The sequence below is a fragment of the Lottia gigantea genome, assembly GCF_000327385.1.
Source record: "Lottia gigantea unplaced genomic scaffold LOTGIsca_22, whole genome shotgun sequence".
Classification (NCBI taxonomy): Eukaryota; Metazoa; Mollusca; class Gastropoda; family Lottiidae; genus Lottia; species Lottia gigantea.
In genome coordinates, this window is record NW_008708555.1 from 3049519 (window position 1) to 3075329 (window position 25811).

General features: G+C 32.5%; 4 protein-coding genes across 4 annotated transcripts; 2 read left to right on the forward strand and 2 right to left on the reverse strand.

Moving 5' to 3' along the window:
* Window positions 1–5892: 5892 nt before the first annotated feature.
* On the reverse strand, window positions 5893–6324 carry LOTGIDRAFT_115634 (hypothetical protein; the record flags this gene model as incomplete). The annotated part of the gene is made up of 1 exon (XM_009054656.1): window positions 5893–6324. A coding segment is annotated over one exon (432 nt), but the record flags the coding sequence as incomplete, so codon positions are not given.
* A 2562-nt stretch (window positions 6325–8886) lies between these two features.
* On the forward strand, window positions 8887–18060 carry LOTGIDRAFT_231803 (hypothetical protein). Its single transcript, XM_009054657.1, has 9 exons — window positions 8887–9030; window positions 12209–12389; window positions 13231–13371; window positions 13795–13936; window positions 14407–14519; window positions 14674–14794; window positions 14946–15055; window positions 15538–15644; window positions 15987–18060. The coding sequence occupies exons 1-9, from the start codon at window positions 8987–8989 to the stop codon at window positions 16081–16083; spliced, it is 1056 nt and encodes a 351-aa protein (XP_009052905.1). The 5' UTR covers window positions 8887–8986; the 3' UTR covers window positions 16084–18060.
* A 1338-nt stretch (window positions 18061–19398) lies between these two features.
* On the reverse strand, window positions 19399–22281 carry LOTGIDRAFT_115921 (hypothetical protein; the record flags this gene model as incomplete). Its single annotated transcript, XM_009054658.1, has 6 exons — window positions 19399–19557; window positions 19909–19999; window positions 20272–20384; window positions 20690–20801; window positions 21426–21686; window positions 22124–22281. The coding sequence occupies 6 exons, from the start codon at window positions 22279–22281 to the stop codon at window positions 19399–19401; spliced, it is 894 nt and encodes a 297-aa protein (XP_009052906.1).
* Window positions 22282–22955: 674 nt separating this feature from the next.
* LOTGIDRAFT_231806 (hypothetical protein) lies at window positions 22956–24665 on the forward strand. The gene is made up of 2 exons (XM_009054659.1): window positions 22956–23618; window positions 23663–24665. The coding sequence occupies exons 1-2, from the start codon at window positions 23501–23503 to the stop codon at window positions 24454–24456; spliced, it is 912 nt and encodes a 303-aa protein (XP_009052907.1). The 5' UTR covers window positions 22956–23500; the 3' UTR covers window positions 24457–24665.
* Window positions 24666–25811: the final 1146 nt, after the last annotated feature.

A 25811-nucleotide genomic window follows, 5' to 3' on the forward strand; every position in this document is an offset into this window, starting at 1 on the left:
ATTGCGCATGTTGTTCAAGTATCATGGAAACCAGAAGAGAGATAATTCACAGAGGAACGATTACACCGTCAAGTTCTCGCTCCAAATTGGCGATTTCCCTTAATTTGAGCATATTCCAAGTTATGAAAGGAGTATATTTAAGATCCAGGCAAACCCTTGTGCCAGCGCCTTTGTTGAATAGTACATTGTTACTTTCAATCACTACAATATGTATACCCCAGGGGATCCCATATAGACCTAACTCTTGAAAGGCAATACCAAGCCGACTTTCATACCCACACCAATCGAGCTCCTCTTTAACAGCTGGAAACCATATCGGATGTGAAGTTATGACATTCGGCTTGCTATCACCATAAAAAGAACAACCATTTGCTTTATTGAACATAACGGTATTTCACAAAGTGTAGAGGAGTCCTCTAAATCCAGTTTGGGTGTCGTTGGTAGGAGTGGCAATTGACAGCAAAGACCCTGAAAAATATCTTGAAAAGTCTAGATCAGATATGAACAACTTGAGATTGGATTAATCATACACATACTTGAAAACGCACATGGTTTTCTAAGTCCGTGCACCCCACTTATCCAACACAGTCTTTAAAAGTAGTGTTACTCAAACATTCCACTCTACGAACACCCCCAAAAACACGCACACGGCAAGGGTGCAACAACTGTTTCTTTCCAATCAAGGTGCTGTCACTTATTTTTCCTAACTTCACTGTTCGAAATAGCATTAACGTCTAAGTAGAGTTGCAAACTTTTCGATCATCGGAATTCTTTCAAATGATAGGACCGTTAATCAATTTTGTTATCAGTCCTTGTTCTCCAATTGTTATTTTACATGGTTTGTTTTGGTGGCAGATGGAACATTGTAATTGTAATGTTAAAGTATTTTTTGAAAATGCTATCCACAACATATTTCTAAATTAAGTCATCCTGCTGTACAAAAAGTTGTAATCAATACTAAAGGAAGAACTTCAAGAGCCTCACAGAAAGAGTAAATGATGTGAACGTGGATGTGATGAACACGCCACACAATGGAGAACAATGGTCCAGAACATGAACAATAACGAGAAACGTGACCTATACGCCATGCAAATAACAAGTGGCTGTCGAGCAAGATACACCCACTTCCCGGATTCATTTTCAGTACACCAACTCAGTCGTCAAACTGTGTCAAATCGTACCAAAAATATAACTTGTCCACAAAATTTCATAAAATTCTTACATGCACTGTCACCTGTCACGAACAAATGTTGACGCTTGTTTCATAACTAAGATCTCCATAGAAATAATCAAAACGAATTTCATTAAAATCAAATGAAAACGCAGATCTCAGCATTATCAATGTTACCACCGAATTTCATTTAAATTGGGTGAAAACTGTGGTTGACGAGTTTTGACGCCTTTATACTAACTTTTTCAACTTGACCCAGATCTCATCATTATCAAGGACACCGTTTCTATCAAATTGAAGTATTCCAATGCTGTAAACCTAGGCCAGTGCTTTTATACCGATTAAAATTGTAGTTTCTACTCTCGATTGAGTCACAACCAAATCATTTTTACTAAGACAAGGGCAAAATTAAACTTTCATCGAAAAAGTGTCAAATTTAAACCTTGACCAAAATCTCGTCGTTCTAGATGATCACACTATCTGTCATTAAAATGTAGTCTCTATAGCGGGGTTGTCCACCTTTTCCCTACGATTACCCTTTTCCCTATCCTTGATCGATTGCATCACACCTACAAAGTTTCATATTTCGTGATGTTTTTCCCTGAAATCTTTTTCATGTTTTATAATTTAGCCTGACTGAATAGATCATAGTTATAATTGACCAACAATTTTATTCTAGACTACAAAGACTAATCATTACAATCCTAAATACTTCTTTGTATAAAATCTTGCTTTATAATGTTTTGACGCGTTTTAACGGAGTCAAAGGCAATAACTCTTATTTTATTCATCGAAAAATCATCAACTACGCACTTGACCACGACCTCGTTGTTATAGATGACAACAACGATCAATTTTCATTAAAATAAAATCTGTAGTCTCTATGGCGGCGGGTTAAAACCCTTTACCAAGTCATGGGCAATAACTTAAAATCCGTCCATCGAAAATTCGTCAAATTCAAACTTGACCAAAATCTCATCAATAAAATTGATCACACCAAATTCCATGGAAATAAGATAAAGACTAGTAGTCTACAGCCAATTGTGGGCGGACGTATCGACGACAATAAAATTTGCAATACGCAAATATTGATCAAGTTAAGTAACAAAACTAATTACAAAATAGCTTACAAAACAATCCAGTTTAACTGTGAAATCTTATCAACGCTCATAGCTCCACAAATCCCGATTTACTTAATATCAATTTTCAGAAATAATTTTACAAAAAAGAAGGATCTTAAAGTCTCTTTTTTACTTAATGATTGGCATTAATACAACACTTTATCAAAATATTGGCCGCACAACACCTGGAATAACTTCAAGTTACTCTCGACTAACTTCCAAATCTATATATAAAGTAAAATAGAGGAATCCTTTTTGTCGTTCATGAGTTTGTCAAAATGGATCAGAATTTAGATGAATTTGGTGACATAACCCTACAGATCACATACGGATCCTTTACATATTTTCTTGGAGGAAGAATTTACATGCAGGAAACTGCATGACATCTATTTTTCATCTATCAAGCAATAAATGGATTCAGATCACATTAATTCTGGCATAGTTTTTGTTCGTTTTTTTTTTTTATCTAATACGATAGTAACGAACATATCAATAATGAAATAATATGTATTGATGACCCTAGCTTTTAGACTCTTTTGTCATAAATAGATTTAATACAGTGTGTGGTTCGAACGGAAAATGAGGTTTCAGCTACCATTGAGATAATTACAATTGGTTAATTACAAGTTGGTGAATTAAAAAAAAAAAGGAATACCTCTTATTACATTTAATTAAATATAACTGGTGCATGCAGGCAGTTATCAACAAGATCAGACAAAAAACGAATGACAACTCCAGCTGCTGTACTGCTGTTTTTGACTGGTTTCGATAAAGTATAGGGAAAGTCTTTTAACATCGTTCATCTTCCAATGTACCACCAAACTGATCTAAACAGCCATTTGTTAAACCAAATTAGCAAAATCCTTGCAATATAATCGCCCACCTGGGGGTAACGACAAAAAAAAAATTCTTTTCCATTTGTCTTCAATTTTAAAGTCCGAAGCCCAATTTCAACAAAATCTAAGAATGATAACTCTAATCCACATTTTCTTTGCGGACCTTCATTTTAAATTTGTCAAGTATGGACCAATTTTTAAAATTTCTCCCTGCTTTTTCAAACGTTCAGACTACATGGTTTTGGTTTCAAATTATTCCACAGTAAATTGGCACATACTGCAACCTTGTATAACTTGAGACTTCTTTTAGGACCATGGATACAGAATCACAATTTTCGGAGGTTGATTACAGCCTTCAATATATGCAAGTAATTTTCGGACGTACCAGAACTGAACAAAAACCGCACAACTTTAAAAGCATTTCTAGAAATTTCAATTTTTCTGGGGTTTTTCTTTCATTATTTTATCCGCTACCTGAAACTGGGTGTCCAAAAGTGTGTCCGGTTAAGAAAGTCTATAATGTGAAATTTCGGCAATTATTTTTTAATTATCCAGTCCAGTTCTGAATAAGATGTCATTGTTTTTTTCCAAAACACGGATAATTTGTGAATACACATGTCTGTGACGGCAAAATCGTCGACAGTAAGCTGTTAACTGATTAGCTCAGCTGAACAATTCCTGTTATCGAGACCAAGATATGATAGACTTTCGAAAAGGCGAATAATTTAAGGGAGGAGTTCGCCATCCGTTTGACCAATTATACCTTAGTCACAGAATCGAATTTTTTTTAGCCAAGCTACTCAGTGTTCACAGCTCGAAATTTAGGCCTTCAAATCCAGGTGTGCAGAATTATCCGCATTAAAAAGTTAAAGACACTATTTTCTCAAAAATTTTAGATTCTTTAACAATCAGATCTTTCATCGAGATACGGAACTAGTTTAGATATATATATTGTGTTTGCAGAATGTGTTAAATCATAGATCTAAAATTGTCTTTATACCAACCATAGCTATCTTCTTAGGTGTTTTGCTGTTAATTGCCACTGCCACCATTTCTTTAAGTTATCTGGAAGTATTTTTAGAGCATGTCATGGGTTAAAACCAGCCACATGTTGTGGCAAAGAAACAATTTTTAGATAAATTTTATTTTTTTAATACAATTGTCATCCAATTCAGTACTGTTCTTAACATATTTTCTTCTTTTTTCTAACAAATTAAGAATATTAAATGCACATTTGAGCAAAAGTTGTCTTTCGAAATTTTGAAGAATATCTAGCCATTTGCAAAATTTACATATGCCAGAAATTTTGTAATTACACAGGTGTCAATCAACCTCATGAAAACAACGACTCCTTTTGCTCAAAATGTGTAAACTTAATGTACAATATAAACACATTTCAGGCAAAGTAAGTCTATTCAAGAAAACATTTCAAAACGTCCAGTTTTAACAACTTTTCAAAATTCACACAAGCCAATAAGAAAGAGTAAAAGTCTATTTCCACAAATGCATCAATGCTCTTTCAAATACTAATCATGTCTGAAGTCGGACACAAAATAATATTTCAAAGCCAATCAGAAAAAAACTTTACTTACGTTTTGAAATGTTTTTTGAATGAAACTTACCTGTCCCAATTACCTCGAACCCTGGACACTGGAACCAGAAGTAGTGCAAATAGAACCAGTGACTTTCCACCCCTTTCAAACCACCTCACTCCACATTGATTTGATACTATACAAAAAAAATACAACATTTGTAAGTTCCAATGTCAAACTTGACTGCGAACTTCAAAGCATATTCCATATACATCTTTCTGAACAATTTAACAAAAAATAATTTTTTCCCTAAACTACATAACAATTCATACAAAACAAAATTAACTGTACATCATTTAAAACCAGTATACATATATATCCTGAATGATTATTTACAAAGTACCAGTACTTTACAGAATAATATTATAAAGTAAACATTTATTTGCCATGTGAAGCTTGGTATATCAGCTGGAACTTCATCTTTCAATCACCATTTTAATTTCACTTCCATTTCAAATGGTACCACAGTTTTCTCATGGTTGACCTACTTTTTTTCAACTGATTGATTACCCATGCAGAAAAACGTCTGGCTAGCGGACCAAGAACTGGGATTCTAATCATGCTTCCAAATCTGAAAGTATGATTTTATGAATCCCTTTTCTTCAATCCTTGCAGACTCAAAAATTGTGAGAGGCACCTTACCGAATTTAATCATGCTTGAAGAATTAATATTCTTCATCTGGCCACATCACAACCAAGGCAACAATTTCAATTTGCTCTATCCCATACTATTTTAACATATCTTCAAAATACATTTAGATTCTCTGCAATTCCTACAATAGAAACTATTCATGACATTAACACTTCATCCCATCAAGCTAGTCTAACATGCCTTCCTGATAAATTAACAATTAAATCTTTCAGAAATTAAAGCTTCACAAAAATTAAATCAATTGCAATTTATCAATCAAAAATAATTTAAATTTTGAAATATTAAAATGCAGACATTAATGCAGACATTAATGCCAAATTACTGTTCAACTTCTACAAATTAAGAAATTGAAAGGAAGGCATGTTAAAGAGGCTTCAAATAGTAAAACCATTGACCCTGCACTTGACCTATGTCCACCACTTGTCTTGATCTTGGTTCGTTCCACACTAGGAAGGCCCTCAAGTCACTTCATCTAGCACTTGCACATTGAAATAACACTTGTACTATTTCACATTTCAAGTCACTTGACACTTTTGGCCATTCTGGAACAATGGGAACAGAGTTCCAAAGATACGGTTTCTTCGTGAACATGAAGGCAAACACCAGCTGATGATTTGGAGTGTGACTCACTGACAGCTTCAGTCTCGTCCATTTTTTGGCTCTTAGAGCCATATGAATGATCCGCATTAAGAGCACGTTTCCTAGAACTACCACTAATTGAAGAAGTTAGACGGACACCCTTCAAATTTTCCATAGTGTTCAGGACTTTGGAAAGTGTGCTCTGATTGGCCAACACACTTTTGAGATATTCGACTTGCTCAGCTAAAGAATCTTTTTCACTATTAAGTTTGACATTTTCTTGTTGAAGTTGAGCATTCGAGTCTTTCACCTGGGCAAGTTCATCTTCAAGGCCGTTGATGTACGCCTTCTTTTTCTCACGATTCACTTTAGCATTGATGGCATTCTTACGATTACGGTCATCAAGAGCTGCAACAACTTGTGTAGCAGTTTCTTCCTCCGAAGCAGCTGGGGCTTTGATCACTTTCAGAACCTTAATCGATTTCAGTCCACTTGGAGATTTATCTTCAAGAACAGTTAAAGAAGAGTCACTTTTTTTCTTTTTAGGGGCATCAGCATTGCATTGTCGAAAAACTACTTTTGGAAATTTGCTGCCTTTTGGGAGCAGCTTTTCCTTTGGAAGCAATCCTGGGGTTGGTCTTGTATTTAATGATTTTATTCTCCTTGTTCAGAACTACAGTCTCTTCAGGAGGATTGTTCTCAACCAATGCTTGAAAAGCAACCAGGTCATCATCACTGCGACCATTATCGTTGGAAAAATAGTCTGCCAAATCACGATCTGCACCATCGAGGCAATTTAAAGGGTCACTATTTGATGACCGGGCTACACTGATTAATTCCTGCAATTCTCGATCCGCTTCTGGCTCACAAAAGGGAGAAAACTCCATTGATTCCACCAATTCATCCAACATTTTTCCACCTCGGGACTGTTCACTGCCAGCAGAGTCAACACTTCCTGGATTGATGAATTCTTCTGACATGTCGCTCAATCCACTGTCAGACTCGTGAAAGGGTGAGGTCTTTGACACCAAGGTTGGTTCCTGCAGGGGGACATCAGAAAATATATTATCCATGTCTAACAAATCAAAGCCATATAGAGTATTACTAGATTCAGCTGTGAAGTCAAATTCACACAAATCAAAGGACTCGGCAGCCATCTTGGATTGTTGTGCAATATTTTTTGACTTCACAAAAGAAATGTTAAAATGAATTTGGACCTTAAATTTTGATCTAAATAAAACAAGTCTTAACAATGAAACTTAGTGTAAAAACAACTTTTAAACAACACTTTTGAATCAATAATATAACGATTTCTTTTTAGAATATTAGAGATATGATTAAGGCTACGCCTAAAATAAAATGGCGAGGTCTTAACTTTCACAAAGACTATACAATTTACTTCCTAGACAGGTATTTTCCTAAAAATCAGTATAAATACCGGTATACCAAAGTGAAAGAGTTTACTTCAAGACGGTTAAGAACCCAATTCAAATTACGTAAAATTGGCAACAAAAAGGATTCGATTAACAGCGATGTACCTGATTAAACACTAACTCCATGAATAACAGCCTTCTATGAACACAGAATATCAGCAAATAATGCTTGTTTAACAAAGTCACCTTATATATTTCAATGTAAAACGTTTTCTCTACGATTTCTTGGAACTTAGAATTTAATTGGTCGAATCGAAGCATGTGACTTGATCAAGTTATTTTTAGGAATTACGAGCGGTAAATATCGCGTGCGTTATGACAACGTTTTAGACTGGAACAAAGATATTTTATGTATTGCCGTCAATGTAAAAAACGATACTGGACAAACTGGACTACACAACGTTACCAAATAGGACATATATAATTTCGGACACCATATTTTGAACAAAACATAATGGTCCATTATAACAATGCATTTCTCTTATCCATGTTAACAATGCCAAGTCAAAAACAATCAAAACAGCCACTGATGGACAAACAATCAAAAATGTGCAAATCACGGAATGGATTGCCAATGCCACTTCTCAAGTTCTCCTGCTGACTGCTATTATGGATCGGCTGCTGAATCCTGAAAAAGTTTCTGAATATTTCCTAAATCCGAACTTTGCCACCAAGTGATGCAACAGGGACGAATATAATAGATTTTATACTGGTATCATAATTGTAAATTTGAAGGATTTGCCACGGTTGTTTCATTTTGTTTTCATTATTTCAAATGATCATGGTGGGCTTTTCACTTAAGAGGGTAATGTGGAGGGTATATGGTTATGTTTGAGTATTATAATTCATTAATATGTTATGATTTATTATCTGAATACATAAATGGATTAAGCAATCTTAACAATAATACTGCTTTAATCAGTCTAATTTACCATTCCCCATGTTAAAAGTTAATTAACTGCACTACCAATATTTTTGCCAAAATGTAATTGTTTTCTATTTTAGGATTCGTTTTGCGGTTCGGATCGTTAACAGACTACTTGGTATATTTATAGTAATGCAAACATCACATATATATCTCAAAATTGATCTTGGATCTACAACTTCTTAAGTAGTTATTGAGAGGAGGAAACTATTTGCTATTTGGGTGGAATTCACTAAAAGTAATATGAAATATGAAACCTCTGATGTGGAAAATGAAAAGGGGGGAAACCACTAATGTAAGAGCTCAAATTATTCAGATCGGTATAGTCCATAGAGTTATAAATCTTATTATATAACTCTATGGTGTAGTCTCCCTTTTGACTTATGTCCAGGATTACGACATCTACATTATTATAGAACATTATGAATTTTTCCATTAGACTATGTGAAGATCTGGGCAAGCAATCAAGAAGGTTTTTAATGGCAAAAAGGGCCTACTCATTTTCAATGCGAAGTAAAATCACTGGAAAAATAGGGAGAAAAACAAGAGTTGTCTCCCATGAACTACTCGGGAGTTCAAAGGTCAAAGTATCAGCAGTTGAAGAGTTGAAGTGTTGTTTGTGGGCTCAGCTTTTTTGTAAAGATTTCCACAGTGGTGTTGCTGCGTGTGTAGAGAAAATGTCGACTCCTAAAAGAATATGCATTGTTGGATCTGGAAATTGGTAAGAATTATTAGAGGATTCAGATAAAAATCCTGCAACAGGCATAGCTTTGTGTTTATTTTTCTGTCTAGCCTACTAACTTGCTTGGACTTGGCACCACTTTCTTGCACTGCTAGTGCTAATGCTATTATTTGGAACAAAACACAACTGTCTTGCCACAATTTGTAAATTTAAAAAATCAAATACTGAAAAACTTGGATTGTCTTCAGATTGATGAAAATGGCAACCAATCCAATGTAATGAGAAATGAAAAAAATTACTATTTGAAGTATTTGGAAGTGGAAGCATGATTTTACACAAAGAGAAGAATTTACAATCCTAAATGTGCCATTTTCTTTCACAGGAAATGTTGTTATTTCAAATGGATTAATTATATCCCAATTTGTCACTTTTGACATTCAATTTTCTACTTTACCATGAAGAGTTTCGGTAGAGCAACCTATGAAATATAGTTACCTATTATCTAGTGTATGGTAACTGTTTGATGGAAGAGTAACCTATTATTTCTATTATTATTTATGCCTTATAAACTGTTTACTTAATTCTAATATCTTGCTGTAGGCCTTCTTAGACTGTTGTAGTTCTTAGCACAAAATAAAGTAAGCTTAGGACTTCAGAAAAAAATTGAAGCCAAATCAAAACCAGCAGCAAAATAACAAGGATCTATGTAAGATTAGTGTAAATTTCACTGAGAGGAGAAAAAGTATAAGCTTTTGAACACTGTCAGAAGATCTGATTATTCGAAATTTTACATAGTTATCAATTTTGTTGCATTTTCTCAAATATTATAGAAATTCTGTAAGCTTATAATATAGGTTATCTGTTCAAAGAATGCACAGCATGAAACTGTTGAGTAACGACATGTTTCAGTTTTTTTTTTTTTCTATTATTGCTCTACAATTAATGTTTTGCAGACTATTTTAACAGTGAAGATATTTTGTTTTGTAATTTTGTTTATGTAGCATTTATATAGAGACACTTTCATAAGTGTCAAAAGTTCTCGATTTCCTACATTAACCATAGCCTAAACCATGAGGTTTAAAGTTTTATTTGCACAGTACCTTATTACCCAAATAACCTTGGCCTAGAAATCTGGTCACAGTACTCTTATTCTCACTAGTTTTCAATTTATATTTAAATACATACTAGCTCGTTAAAACTGAACAATGTTATCCCTGAATTATACTAGACTTATTAATAATGAATTAAACTTGAGTCTTTTGTTATCCTATCCAAGATAAAAAAGTATGTACTGGTACTGATATAGCATACTATGATAAGTCTTCTCTGATAAGTCTTCTCTGGTGTTTTGTAATAAAGCTACAATTTATTAGAATCTGTAGATTTCACATAGTAGAGCTGGTAGCTTAATGTTTTTGGGTTTCATTGTCCATGGCCATCCAAAAATCAGTGCAAGTATGATGAATTTTTTTTTATATCAATCACTTTTTGGTCAATTTTACTGTTTACTGATGGGGCATGTAACTAGCTAACCCAGTTACTATAATATCTTTGAAATTTTGTTAACTGCACTGTGCACATGTTAAAATTCACAGTATGTTTTCATATTTACATAAAATCATTTAGATCTTTACGGTACATAGAGCTAATATCATTAGTAATTGTAATCTTGCTATCTACCAGTCTGAAATTGATATATTGGGACTAATCAAACAAAGTAATATTAAGATCATGTAAGATATGTATATGTTATCTTGCATCGAATATTCAATTTTACATTTATATAAGCTTATGACATTGAGGTTTCAACTTTAAATCATTATGGAGATAAATTGAAATTAAACATTGAGACCTTGTGCCTTTCTTAACACACCCTTATGCAAAATTTTCGACTTTGGACTCTGAACTTTGGTTTTGAATTAATTTGTCGATAAATGTCCACCCATTTGCATGTTTTATTTCTATACATCAAATATAACCCAGGTCCTGTTAGTACTTGTCTTTTGCTATCTATAGTCAAACTGTTTCTATGATAGAGCATGATTGTAAAATCATGTGGATTGTTTCATTTATTATCGAAGCTGTTCTGTCTCTGTTTGTTAACCCTCCTAGGAATATATCGGGTGGGGGACTGATCTGTAAGGATCTATTAAACCTAAAAATGTCTTGACCATGACCTTTAGTTTAGAATTTGTATTAAATGCACAGAATGGTTTTGAAATGGATCTATTTCTCTGTTCACTTCTTATCTGACCTCCCTTCTGACATCCTGCCTGAAAATAAAATTTTAATTGAAATTGAGGTTTATTAGCTTTAACAAAAATATTAAATCCCTATTAGATCAATGGTTAACATAAATAATCAGTCTGATTGAATAAACATGTGTATTATGGTTTTATGCCAATTTATGTCTTGTTCTTAAGATTAATTTCCTTTAATTGCTCATATACTGTTCACCTGATTTTTTTGGCTTTTTTAAAAATTTGATTTAAAAGGCTTGTCATTCTTCAAAACAGAAACCTAATCACAACATTTTAAATTGTGACATGTAATGCTATTTTTAGCTTAACTTAAATTGGAATAACTGTGCCAAAACCTGATACTAGTGTTGAAAAAGAGAATTAGGTGAAGCCAAGTTTGTGCAACTGATATCATCATTACTGACAGTGCAGTTTGGATATTGGATTATCATTAAAGTATAACTTACATTTCTCTTTTACTGATATACTTAATTCTTATACTGGTCTTATTTACATTCTGATCTTTTGATATTTATCAAGTTCTGTATTGAGTAGACATTTTAGAATATTTGAATTTATACTATTAGATTCCTATTCTTGATAAAATCTAAATCTTGTATTTACAAGCGGGTACATCTAAAGATCAGTTATAATTAGACCAAACCTATTTTCAGAATAAGAATGTGACTTCCTGGTATCTTGCAATTAAACAAAAATATAAGCTTACCAATGAAGAAAAGAGTTCCTGCATGATTACTTAAAATGAACTAAGGTTTACGCTGACATGTTATTATAAAGTTATTTAAATTACAAAACAGTTTTATTAAATTACTTATTTTTTGTAATGTATATATACAATATTTATCGTTATATATTTAAGGAGTTTAACAATTAATTAAAGAACTGGAAGTGTCTAGCAATATGTTTTTAAGAAAACATTGTTTATATACAATATTTATCATAATTATATATTTTAGGGGTTCAGCTATTGCTAAGATAATAGGTAACAATGTGGTCACAATGCCTGACAAGTTTCATAAAGAAGTACGAATGTGGGTGTTTGAAGAAACTGTTAATGATAGAAAATTAACAGATATTATCAATAATGATCATGAAAATGTCAAATATCTACCAGGAATCGCATTGCCAGAAAATGTGGTAAGTAGAAAACAATGTGATGGGCAATTTCAAGCCAAAAAATTTCTCAACTTGGGATTTTGTTTGTCCCATCATCAGATATACCACACCCAAAATTTTGTCCACTTCATGCAGATTTTTATATTTTGTGATTTTGCTAAGAGTTATTTCTCCTGAAAGCATGATTTTCAACTGAAAAATTTGATCAGAAATTTATTACAGCAACTTCAGTTTTGATTCGCACATCATAGAAAAGTGGTAGCAATTCTAAGTGTTCCAGTTAAGAAATCATCTTGTTCTTGTCACTGATGTTAATTCATTAAGGTTATAGAGATTGAGAGAACCAATCTGCTGTCTACATGAACTGTCAAAGGTCAAAGGTTACTATTCCTGTAATATTTAGGAATAAATGACTATACTATTGATTAAGCTTATGTGAATAAGTTTACGTGAAACAGATGTCTTTTTGTGTTATCAAAGTAGATTGATTTTATTATACATTGGGTAAATCGCCATGACCTTTTCAATAAATATCTAATAAACATCAATAAATAAGCTCTTTGATTGTAACTAATTGATCAAATATTTTGGTTTTTTGGGGTCTGGGAGCTCCATGTGAGTGCCATCTGTAAACATTTCCCTGTGATAATGGTGCTAAAAGCGTTTCAGGGATAGCATTTAAATTGCGTATGCATAGGTGCTCACAAACCAAAGCGATAACCAGTTGCACTTGAAACTTCAAAACTTATGACCACTATTCTTATTTGCAACCATACACAACTGGTTATCGCTATGTTGAAAGGGCAACTTTCGGCAGTCAAGTAATTTGTGTGTATCTGCTTAACATTGTTTTTCTCTACAGGTTGCCATTCCTGATGTAGCAGATGCTGGAAAAGATGCTGATATTTTTATTTTTGTGCTACCTCATCAATTTGTAAGAAAAGTAGGAAAATCTCTTCAGGGCACCATTAAAAAAGATGCTATAGCTGTCACTCTTATTAAGGTAACTTATTGTTGTCTTTCTAAATCGGTTTCCTCTTGAATTCTTACTACAAGTTTATGAATGAAAGTGATTAAGGCTGTAAATTGTGGTTACTGTGTTGATGTTATTTGCTTTTACTGATCAACACAGCCTCATTACAATTACCAGGATTCTGGGTTGAGATCACTTTTCAATGTTGTTGTCAGTAATGCTGGTTGTAGCTGTCAGGAGCTGACATGAAAAATGTGTCTATTTTTTTTTAGATCGGACAAAAAGCCAAGCACACATCTGCTATCGGCTGTAAAGTGACAGTTGGAAATCAAAAAAAGGAGACTTGAGCTCTTGTCATTTCAAAATTTAGCATAAACAGGTTAAAAAAAATCTGATATTCAACTTCATGTTATTTCAATTCTGCTTTTGCATTTCAAAGCTCAATATTTTCAGGGTTTTGATGTGAAGGAAGGTGGAGGTATATTATTAATATCAGATGTTATTAGGGAGTTATTAAATATACCATGTGCTATATTAATGGGTGCCAATATTGCTAATGAGGTTGCCAAAGAGAATTATTGTGAAGCTACTATTGGTAAGTATGTTGTATATCTGAAGTCATCTTCACAATGTCAAGGTATTATGAACTATGCCTTATGCATTTTGAAGATAATCTGAACCATGAAATAAAATAATGGTCATTCTAGAAGATGAATTAAAAAAAAGTTTATAATTAATGGCATACAGTTGTCCACATCACAACACTACAACTCTGTCAGTTTTGATATTTTATACCAACATCAACGCGGTTAAATGATGCCCCATATCAATAAATAGATGGAACTTAATGAGTCATTTTATACCAATAAGTTCTTATAATGTGGAGATTTTTTACCAATCAAAGCAACCATTTTTACTGTACAAGACGGTTTACCATGCTATACTATTCATATGTTTTGTGTGTGTTCCTATTTTAAAACAAAGTAAAAATTGCTAATGCAAGCATTGTTGATTGGTTTGCAAATCACATGACATCATATATATATGACATATATTATTTTGTAGGTTGTAAAGACCCTGAAATGGGTCCATTATTAAAGGATGTGTTTCAAGCTGATTATTTTAGAATTGTTGTAGTACCAGATGAAACTACTGTTGAAGTTTGTGGAGCTTTAAAGGTATTTATATTATATTATGAATATTTATATATGTACATGTATAAGGTATTAATATTATAAAAGTGCTTAATGTCGCTTTAGGATTGAAATTAAATGCATATGTTTGTTTGTTAGTTGAGTTTTTAATTATTCTTATAACACTATTTTTTGACAGAATATTGTAGCAGTAGGAGCTGGTTTTGCTGATGGTCTAGGATATGGAGATAATACTAAAGCTGCTGTTATTAGATTAGGTTTAATGGAAATGATTAAATTCTGTGAAGTTTTCTACCCTGGTAAGAAATGCAATGCAAATTTTGTTTCTGCCGAATACTGATGGTTAAATATCATATATAAATGAGGACTGCTTACTTGATGATGCTGATACTGATATATTTAATCAAAGTTTTGTTTATCTACATCCTCATAATTATTTTTCATCTACAGGATCAAATGAATCCACATTTTTAGAGAGTTGTGGAGTGGCAGATTTAGTTACCACCTGTTATGGTGGTCGAAATAGGAGAGTTGCAGAAGCCTTTGCCAAAACAGGAAAGGTAGGACAATATTGTTTAATATTCTCTTCAGCTGTGTATTGGCTTGCAGGTAATTTAAAGATGGGTTCCCTTATTTTCATTTATGAACATCAAATTGCTAGAAATGAATAGAAGGTAGAAGTGTTCTAATGACTTGAAGAAATACCAGTTTGTCTCACATGTCCATAATTAATTCATAATTAGCTAATTATCAGCAGAATTCAAATGAATGGCCGATTAAGAAAGGTCAAAAAGTTTTTTTTAGTTTAGGACATTTATGATTGGTTAAAACTCTTAATTATATGCAATAAGAACATAATAATATGATTAATCAAGTAGTTTGTTAAATTTGACACAAAAAACAAGGAAATCCATCTTTAATATCCAGCAGAATTATATAGCATATGATTGTTGCAAGCTTAAAAGGAAGCGTAGTTTTTATTCATTGTCTCTTGGAATAAATATCTGCATCTATATGTAACTCAAACCATTTTGTTTTATAGTCTATAGAAGAATTAGAAACAGAAATGTTAAATGGACAGAAATTACAAGGTCCCCCTACAGCATTTGAGGTCAACTATATGTTAAAAAACAAAAATATGGAAGATAGGTAATTTAACTCAGCATTCATTTTCTCTCGTAAAAAGATAAAGTGGGTATTGTGCATGGATGTTACTTTCATTAGTAGCATACAATGAAATTGGCTTAACATTATGTGTCTTTGTAATGCTGCTCTATGGGCCGCTCCACCAAATAATGTGGCTGGAAGATCTGCCACTAGTGTTGAAAGGATTAAAGCTGTTTAAAGCTTATGTTTCCTAATTTATCAGAAGCATGACATTGCACTGCGCCAAATTTTGAAAATTGGTATTACTAGGGTGTATTGAGATGAGTTTCAATGAAAGCACTGACCTAGATCACAGAGCTCCTTTATGTATAATTTACATTGCAGGTTCCCACTATTCACAGCTATCCATAGAATCTGTAAGAATGAGCTAAAAGTTAATCAATTCATGGACTGTTTGAAGAATCACCCAGAACACATGTAAATGATATTCTCTACTATATGCAAATTCAGACATATTCTCATAATCTTCTTATAATTGCTAGAAAAACATTAAATAGAAATTATTTTAACTTGGTAAGTGTGTGAATGAGATCATTTGCATAAATTTGCATAATTATTAATTAGATAAATCATTGTTTTGTTATGGCTGGGATGTTTTAGTCAAATGTATCTAATATAGACTCTACAGGCATTATTTAAAGTGCTTTGTACCAATCAGATTTAATCCTTCAACTTATTTCAATGCAGTATGAATAAAAACATTTACTGAAGTAAAACTTTTCAAGCTTTTGACTGAATTGACCTGCAAATTGTTTTTTATTTCCTATGTCATAAATATGACAAGAATTATTTTTGTTTGGTTGGAAAGCAAGAAACAGGAAAGTTCTTCACGGCTCATGGCATTTGAAAGGAATCCTTAATTTGTAAAAATTGTATGTACATGTAACTATATCTTCTGGTATACATTAGGTTTATTATATCACAATCCCTTATTGATGTTTGTGTTGAATTTATTTTTTGATTTATTAATCTTTTTATTCTGTTGTTATTGTGATGTTTTTAGGAGTCCTGGAGTTAAACTATAAATAATCTCTCATCATCAGGTGATAATCTAAAACCCTATATTTAATCACAAGGATTGAAGCTTTCAATAGTTTATATAAAAAAAACCTGCTTGATTCTTAATGCTCTTTACAGTTTAGTCATATATGTAAGTTATTGGGTAAAAAAATACAAGTTTTATTCTTAGAACAGAATTTACGAACTTATTGTTTCCAATATATATATATATATTCAAATTCCAACAGTGCTAATAAACCTTAGGCTAGATGCTTCAATCCTACTTTCAATTTCAAGTCACAGGTTTTGTTGTTTTAAGAGCACAATGATTTCAACATGTGTGAGTGTGTTTTAAATTGTTGTTTCTTTATAATTATTTCCTTTACAGGGCTGTTGCATAAAAATTTCAAAGAATGGTTAACTGTTATGTTATCCAGAAATGTACTTATTTTGAAATACAATTTTTAATGTTAAACATAACCAACCGGCAGCAGCTGTGTATTTATGCTCAATTTGATTTACTATTTGAAAAGATTGTTTGTTGAAATTTTAAATATTATATTTTAGAATTCAAATTCTGCCATCTGCTAATACCTTAATATCAAATAAAAATGGTAAAAATAGAAAAAGAAAGAATTTATTTATTATTGAAATCATTTTGTAACTTTCCAAAATTAAGAAAAAGGCCTGAAAAAATGTTAGCTTTTTACTGGGTAAATGAGTCCCAAATCTTTCATTTCTCCCTGACTGGTAATTATTGCCAGTACACAAACAAAAAGTTCTTTGAAAAACTGAAAACAACTGGATGGATAAATATATTAACAACATCATCTGGTTATAATCAAAACTATTTAATTATATTTAGTTGCAAACCAAAGTCCTTTATTAGCTTTAATGACCCATTATGCTACTCATGATATTAAGAATATTTTGATTAAATTCTAACTCATAACTCATGGTTGTCTCGTAAGTTCCAGTATGAGATTGCTGTGAGCTTTATAAATGATAACCAAGAGGTTTTCAAACACTCCTAATTGAGAAATTTACTTGAATTTAATACAATCAAATATTTCATCATATTGTGTAGAGCATGTGGGTCAATATCTTTATTTGCCAGCATTATTTTATGTTTACTTTGAATTATGTAATTGTAAAATCAATATTTTTAATCTACAATGGGGAATCTATTTCCAACCAGCCATATTAGTGACAATTTTACCCCCTAACCATAATTTCAGAGTCTTATACATTCAACTAAAAGAATGAGTTTGAAAAGGGTAGAAGTTTTAATCTTTTAACAAGTCTTATTAAATTTATGTAACAAAAAAAATTTTTAACGTTTCTATTTTCTGTTAATGAACTTTCTTCTTTTTTCAAATAAAAATGTTTTGAATTATTTAATTCTTTTGGTGTTCTCAATTTTACTTAAGATAATTGCTGTGTTATATTACTGTGTTTACTGATGTTGGAACTCCCTGAAATTACCCTTGAGACAGGCAATAGGGTTTTTGAATAAGATGTACTACAATCTGATCAAACATAGACTCGAAAAAATAAAAATGTTGCTGGCCTTGTCAAGTAGGACGGGGAACACACATTTTTGATTTAAGATTAAGAAGAAAATGAAAACAGAATGATTTCAAATTTTATTAAGGAAATATAATAATATCTTATGCTTGCAATTCTGACTGCAGCTACACAGCTATTTGACAGCAATAAATCAAACTGATGAACAATTTAGAGATATACAGAACCTGAGAAACTAACCAGTACAGTAAAGTACACTTGTATTGCTACAGGACAAATTTTACAAAAGGGCAGGTTCCCCATTTACTAGGGTATTTATATATGTCAAGAAAAGTGGACTTGTCATTTTAACAAATCCAAAAGACATCACTATATTATTTTCCATCCATCAATACCATCGTTGTCATGTTGGAGGATGCAAAGAACCCAGCTTTCCATTCCGTGAGGCCAAACATCGTCAAAAATCTAAAAAATTTAAATTAGATCAAAGTGCTAAAAATTCATCGTTTACGATTTATTGCTGTCAAATCACACACCCTATATCATAAAACATATAATAACATCTAAAAATGTTCCCTATATTAGCATAACAAAATGTATATCTTCAACAAATAATATTGCAGCTACGAAGCCAAGGTGAACTTCAGGGTTTTGTTTGGCCGCAGCCCAATTGAACAATAGAAAAAATAATAAAATAAACATTAAACTTACAAAAAGATTCAAAATCTGACATTATTTTACCGTTTTGTAAAACAAACAATAAATATAGATATTAAGGAAATTATTTTCTGTTGTGTATCTAAAACATTTTGAAAGATGAAAATTTGTTTCATTAAGTAAGTTTTAATATCCTTAATTTCAAATGCTAATTTTCAATCACATTATTTGAAAAAAAATTTCTTGTAAAAAATTAGAGAAATGTAACCAATATGCAAAACACTTCTTTACAAAAATCTCCTATCAAAAATGCTTCATATCCCTAAAAATATCCACAGTGTTGTAAAACACAGCACTGTCCTATAGTGTCCTACTAAACCAGTTTGGTAGAATGGTGTAATGAGGCTATTCATCCTCAAAAAGTGAGGAAGTAACCATATGATCTTCACAGCCTACAAATAATGTCCAAATAATTCTGCGACTACATCCTATAATATTCTATTTCACACAGCCTTGAAACACTTGCAGCAGACACAGATAACTAAACCACCTGTCAGCTGGTACTAGGAGCAGATGTGTCCATATCTGAATCTGTTCCATCATCCATATCATCTGAACTGTCATTCTTTTCAGACAATTTACTTTTTATCATCTTTAATTTATTTAATAAAGTCTCATAATCAAATGTACCTCGCTTTTCACCAAATGGATCCTGGTAATAAAATACAATTCATTGAATATTAAAACATACCAATTGTAGCGTATAAAAAAAATTCAAAAGCAAAAGCAAAGCACAGAATCAACTTCAGATAGAAATTTGTTTCTTGTTCACTAAACTAATGCTCATAGCATGGAGAAAGAAGGCAGATAAACCTCGGATGAAAATAAACAGTTTGATCATTAGCAGCTATATCAAAATATGGTGACTCACCTTGAGATCTTTTGTCCTATGTCAACAAAATCCATTCTTAGAGAGAAATTTGTAGATGATTGACATTATAGACAATGGTTTGAGTATTTAAAGGCAAACCAAATAATATGACAATAATAATAGTCTACCAACCTGCATGCTTTGTCCTTGTTTATTTTTACAAGAATGACAAACACCTTCATAATAATCATAATAATTAGGAAAAGATTTCTCCATAACTTCTCTACAAATATATATTTATATACTGAAACTGTATCATCTACTGATCAACATTCTTAGTTCTCTACTAATAATTAGTAAATCTTGCATCACACATGATTAATTTAATCCTTCATTTCAGGAGAACACATTTTTCATTATTTTATAAAAATTTCAGATTAACTTCATGGATATTTTGTACTTTATAAGCCAGCCTAGTACACACAATATACAAAAACAAAAAGTGTTGACCAGGCCAGACAGGCTTCTGTTTTGAAATGAAAATATAATGATTACCTCAGTGCATCAGGGCAATGTATTTTTCCCATCAGCATATCACATACTGCTATACGGATTGTTTCATGACAAATAATATCATTATAGCGTTTAGCATCTCCTGCATTTCGCTCCTAAAAATATCAAGTGGTAAGTATTCAAATAGACTGAACTACATTGTATTACATCAGTGGCAGAACACAGGGGGCGAAATATCTGAGATTGCCCAAATTTCCAACCTACTTATGAGATTTTTGCCCAGAAAAACTGCTCTCTCTGTCCCCCTTTTGGCTACACGACCGATTGCATAGCTTTGAAATCAATGATAAGACAATTTCTATTGCAAAACAGATGGGAAATGAGAGATGAAAGTCATCCAAACAAATTGAAAGACAGAACACACATATTATGTGATATGACAGGTAAAGGGTTAACATACAGTTTCAAAGCCTGGTTCATTATGATAAGGTTTTTCATTCATTAAAGACTGTATAGACATTAATATTGTAGATAAACTTTGAGCAGGAGACCATGCTGGACCTGACCATGTCCTGAAATAGAGAACACTGACTGAATAAGATCATTGAAATATGTACCCACTCAGACCCCTTATAAGGATAAAAGGTATTATAATTGGGGGCCTTGAAAATTTTACAAATTCCAAAATTTGGTTTTAAATAAGGCTTCTTCCTACATACCACTTAAGATGCCACCTGATATATTATATTATATCTTATCTGCAAAGTAAGAACCCTGTTGAATAATCAACATCTACTAACTTCAGTCAATGAAATCATAACTCTTCACAGAATTAACAGAAAAAAAAAATATTAAGGGACAGATGCGCCATTTTGGGGGGTTCATTTTAGTCTTGAATATATATAAAGAGTCTTTAGAAGTACAAAAATGTACAAAAATCGCGTAATTCCTTTAAAAATACTTCAAGCTACGAATTTTACTCATTATTTCACAGAGTATCTTAAATTGATGAGTAGTCCCTTTAACATTCAATCGCGTATAATTCTAGACACGCATGGATTTGAAGGCTCAAATTTCGACGGTGAGCTGTGAACACTATTACAGATTGGATTAGTTGAAAAATTTCCCTTGTCTGAGACTAAGGTATGATTGGTAAAAAAAATGGCGCATCTGTCCCTTTAAGTATCAGTACCTACCCCAATATACTCAAACAAACTTTTCCATTTTTATAAAGGTTAGGATTAAAGCGTACCCTGCCATCCCCAGTTGTCATCAGTTTAACTCTGGGTGGACGGATAGGATAATCTGGTGGACATCGTATCAAGAAGTAGAAAAACCCTCCTTCATATGGTGTATCAAATGGTCCAGTTATCAGACTGTGTATAATGGTTAAATCATCTTTATCTGGTACTATAAACATGCCTGGTGGTGGTTCTTTATATATTGTCATTATGTCTCTAAAACAGAATAAACATTAAACGTGACAAGGCTTAACCTCATGGAAATGAATCAATGATTAATGTGAATACTTACACAGATGTTGTTAGATTTATTACTGTCTAAGTTTAGGCCTACTACTTTTATAATACAGTAGGCAGCTTCTATCAGGTTACAAACTTGATGAAAAATATCAGCTGCAAGCATCTTAGTAAATAAATATGTCGTCAATCACATGTAGCCATTGAAGAAATGAATGTCTGCTTCAATTCAATATTTTCATATGAAACTATATAATAGTGGGCTCCTAGATTCAATAAGCCTACTATCTTTGCATATATGATTGATATACTTCCTTGTGTGAAAAATGCCACCAATTTTCTCTCAATTTGCTGTTTTGGATTTAGGGTTTCATTTTGCGGATTGGATCAATAGTACTTGGTTTATTTATACTAACCTTTTAATTCTCATTATACATTGTGGACTGGCTTTCACTTTGTCCCAATCACCACTCAGGCTTGGATCCCACCCTGGTCCAGTCTGAACAGTCAATTCTACCGTTTCTACTGCGTCAGCAAATGTATTGAACGGCTCCTCTGAGCTTGCTGCTGCCATTTCTATTTTTGACGGTCAATAATTTGTTTAAAATTCGTCGAAATCTCGGAAACTACATCTTCAAAGTTTATTTTGTTTTCTTACTTGTCAATTTACACTACTTCCGGTTTTGCATATCCGCAAGGTGCGCAGAATAATTATAATTGTGATCATAGAATCTTTTTTTGTTAGATATCAGTTACATAAAACAAAAAACTACCTTTTAACTTATAAATGTGTATATATTTTTGTTTAAATTGAAAAATTTCTTCTTTTTTTTTCTCCAAACTAACCATTTTCAAAATACGAAACCATGTTTTATAAAACCTTTTTATTTCGTGTCTTGATGTTCGAATATACGATTGTATGGAAGGCGTTAAATGCTAAAAAAAAATAATTCTTTTCTTTGTAATGGCCGCACATTTATAATACTCTCGAAGGGACACAAAATTTGTTTAAGTAATAAATTCTTTTGTATTCTTCCACACCCAATATCTCATTAAAAATGCAAATCTGGATGTCTGTGATTTTTTTCTGTATTTGTACTGGAAGGTGACTTATTATCCAATACAGGTTTGTTGATGGCCCATGCGGGCTTCCATAATTATAAATAAGTTAAACTAGTCTGGATGAAAGAGTATCTTTGTTATGCAAATCTCGATCAATAAACCTCATGAACCCGTATTTTATCAGTTTAGTTGAATATACCGTAGTTGAAGTAACAAAGCTTTATTAGAGGTCACTTGTGAAAGAACGAAGGACAACGCAGTGAAACTGAAAGTGAAAGTTTGGGGGTGAATTAAATCCGTTTTTGAAAGAAAAGATAATAGAATTGATGGTTATTGAGACGGGATACAGTGTGTGGCAGAGACAGGACTGTGGAATTACGTTACATCAGATTAATTGCGTACTTCGTTCTCCTTCGTTCAAGACTCAGCACGTGTTTATCCATGCCATTGTCAGGAATCCTCTTATAGGCCTACAGTTTTGTTTTGAAATGACTCAGAAATTTGTTGTCTGATAATTGGCATTTATAATTTTGTGATCTGCATATTAAGTTCATAATTGTGATTATAGATTCTATTATTTACAGTACAGATTAGGGTCAAGCACAGGATATATTATATTCAAGGCCAACCAAATATGCATACCACTTAAGCAGAGTATATACCTTAGAGAGCATATTAGTACTTCAATTCAAAATGATTTTTCTATTGGGATGAACTAAATAACCTACGCCATGCAGTCAGTTGCTGTATATGGAAGGTTGGTTGCTAGAGCATTTTTTGCAGGAATTCACTCTGATTTTCAAAATCAGATTAAAGCTCACATGCGGAAATACATAAACAACCGCTCCAGTTTATAACTGGTACTTCAGGGTTTTCCAAATCTCTTCAGGCAGTGAATAGGCCTAAGGCATCTCTTGTCCAAAATTGGGCATTTGGAGATGATGCCTATTTTATTTCAAGGAATAAAATCTCAGATGTGATAGGAATTGCAGATGGAGTAGGTGGCTGGAGACAATATGGAGTGGACCCTTCAAATTTTTCGCGAACGTTAATGGCTACATGTGAAAGAATGGTCCGTGAAGGTCATTGCCGTCCACAAGCACCTGCTAGCATGATCCAAGACTGTTACGAGGAGTTAATGAATCAAAAAATGCCATTGATTGGTAGTAGCACTGTTTGTATTGTGTCTTTACATCGTGATGAGCGAACAATTTATACAGCCAACCTGGGTGATAGTGGCTACTTGCTCATTCGTGATCGCGAAGTAGTCCATCGCTCCCATGAACAACAGCATTATTTTAATACTCCCTACCAACTTTCAGTCGTACCACCTGCACAGGAAGGTCTAGTTATCAGTGACAGTCCGGCCATGGCTGCTAGTAACTCTCATAAAGTAGAGGAAGGTGATATTATTCTATTAGGAACAGATGGTCTGTTTGACAATATGACAGACTCCATGTTAGTAGATTATGTTGCAAAACTTAAAGATATTAAAAGTGAACCTAAAGAAGCTGTTCAGAAAACTGCAACAGACATTGCTGAGAAAGCATTGAACCTATCATTTGACCCTAATTACCTGTCTCCCTTCAGTTTATCAGCAATTGATGCTGGTATCGAACTTACTGGTGGTAAACCTGATGACATCACAGTGGTAGTTGCTAGGGTAACCAATTTACCAGATACCTAGCAACCTGTACACTTTCCGTGTGTGTGGTAGTAGAATGAAAGGGAGGAGAATGGTAGAATGAGGAATTTTGAGTATCATTACTTTTTTAATTTAAGAAAAGAAATTGTATGTTTGGTCTTATTGAAATGATTTTTTTTATTTATAATCACAAGTGCTCTAAATATTATTTTTTATGTATATTATTAAATTAACACTAAGTTCATTTTTACACCAACTCTTTTGTAAATTGTACATTAGATATATAGCTGATATTATACTCTCAGCATTTTGTCAACTCTCAACAATCTTTTCTCTTAATATTGTCTACATGGAAGTGTAGCTTTTAAAAGACACCTTATCATTGATACATCAGCTCTGATAGTAATATTTTAAATGCTTCTACTACGTGGTATACTTCTTATAGATTAGATATTAAAATTAATGACTTCAAAATAGAATTTATAATACGTTTTATATAAAATCTGATTTAGTTACAGTATGCAATATTTAGTATGGAATCTTATATTGATGAATTAAGGTCGTATTTGACAAGCTTTCAATAGTCATTGGTCATTGATCTCTGAAGTTTTACTGTCAAAATATTCTAGGCTTTGATTACAACAAGCATCTGTGTATCTTAGATAAGGTGTTGGTACTTTCAAATATCCAGCAATGGCAGCCAAGATTAGACATTTAGAAGTGTGGTTCTAGATTAATATTAGTTTATATTTGGCTTTCTGGTGAAAAACATCAATGAATTGACATGTTAGGCCATGTCTGATACATCATTAGATATAATTAGATTTGAATTAAATGAAGCTCAGGTCATTAATGTGAAAATTTACATAATCATTGATTTATGACTTTTTTTCATGATGGCTCAGTATGATATATACAGTGAAATCATAAATATGATGAATATCTATCAATAATTTTAATGACCTTTAGCTCTAGAATATGGTCATGAATAAATTTGACCTCTAATGTCCGTAAGAAATAGAAATGTCAGTTATAGAATATTCTTTTTCATTTCCCATCTACTAACATCTGAGTCCAAGTATATGTGGATGATCAATAAAGAGAAACCTTTTGTATTGAGACAAAAAAATTAAGCCAATTTGATATATAGATATTACTTCTATGTCTTAACAACTGATCTGGACAGCTCTGGAATTAAGTCATTCTTGTCCACAAAAAATTATTAGATTTTGAACTTCATTAAATCTGATCTTGTTACATAACAAATTAAATTAAAGAAAAATCATGAGAAGTAACTAAAGTTATTTGGCTATATTTAAATGAGGTGACCACTAGTTTTCCTCCAGCTAACTCATTAGTCTGGTTAGTACAATGGTTTCTCCCTTCTAGCAAGTGTT

Coding starts and splice junctions, on each gene's coding strand:
- LOTGIDRAFT_231803 (XM_009054657.1), top strand. CDS start 8,987: ATGTCGACTCCTAAAAGAATATGCATTGTTGGATCTGGAAATTG. Junction 12,390..13,230: donor TCGCATTGCCAGAAAATGTG/GTAAGTAGAAAA, acceptor TTTTCTCTACAG/GTTGCCATTCCTGATGTAGC. Junction 14,795..14,945: donor CTGTGAAGTTTTCTACCCTG/GTAAGAAATGCA, acceptor TTTCATCTACAG/GATCAAATGAATCCACATTT.
- LOTGIDRAFT_231806 (XM_009054659.1), top strand. CDS start 23,501: ATGCAGTCAGTTGCTGTATATGGAAGGTTGGTTGCTAGAGCATTTTTT. Junction 23,619..23,662: donor ATACATAAACAACCGCTCCA/GTTTATAACTGG, acceptor CTCTTCAGGCAG/TGAATAGGCCTAAGGCATCT.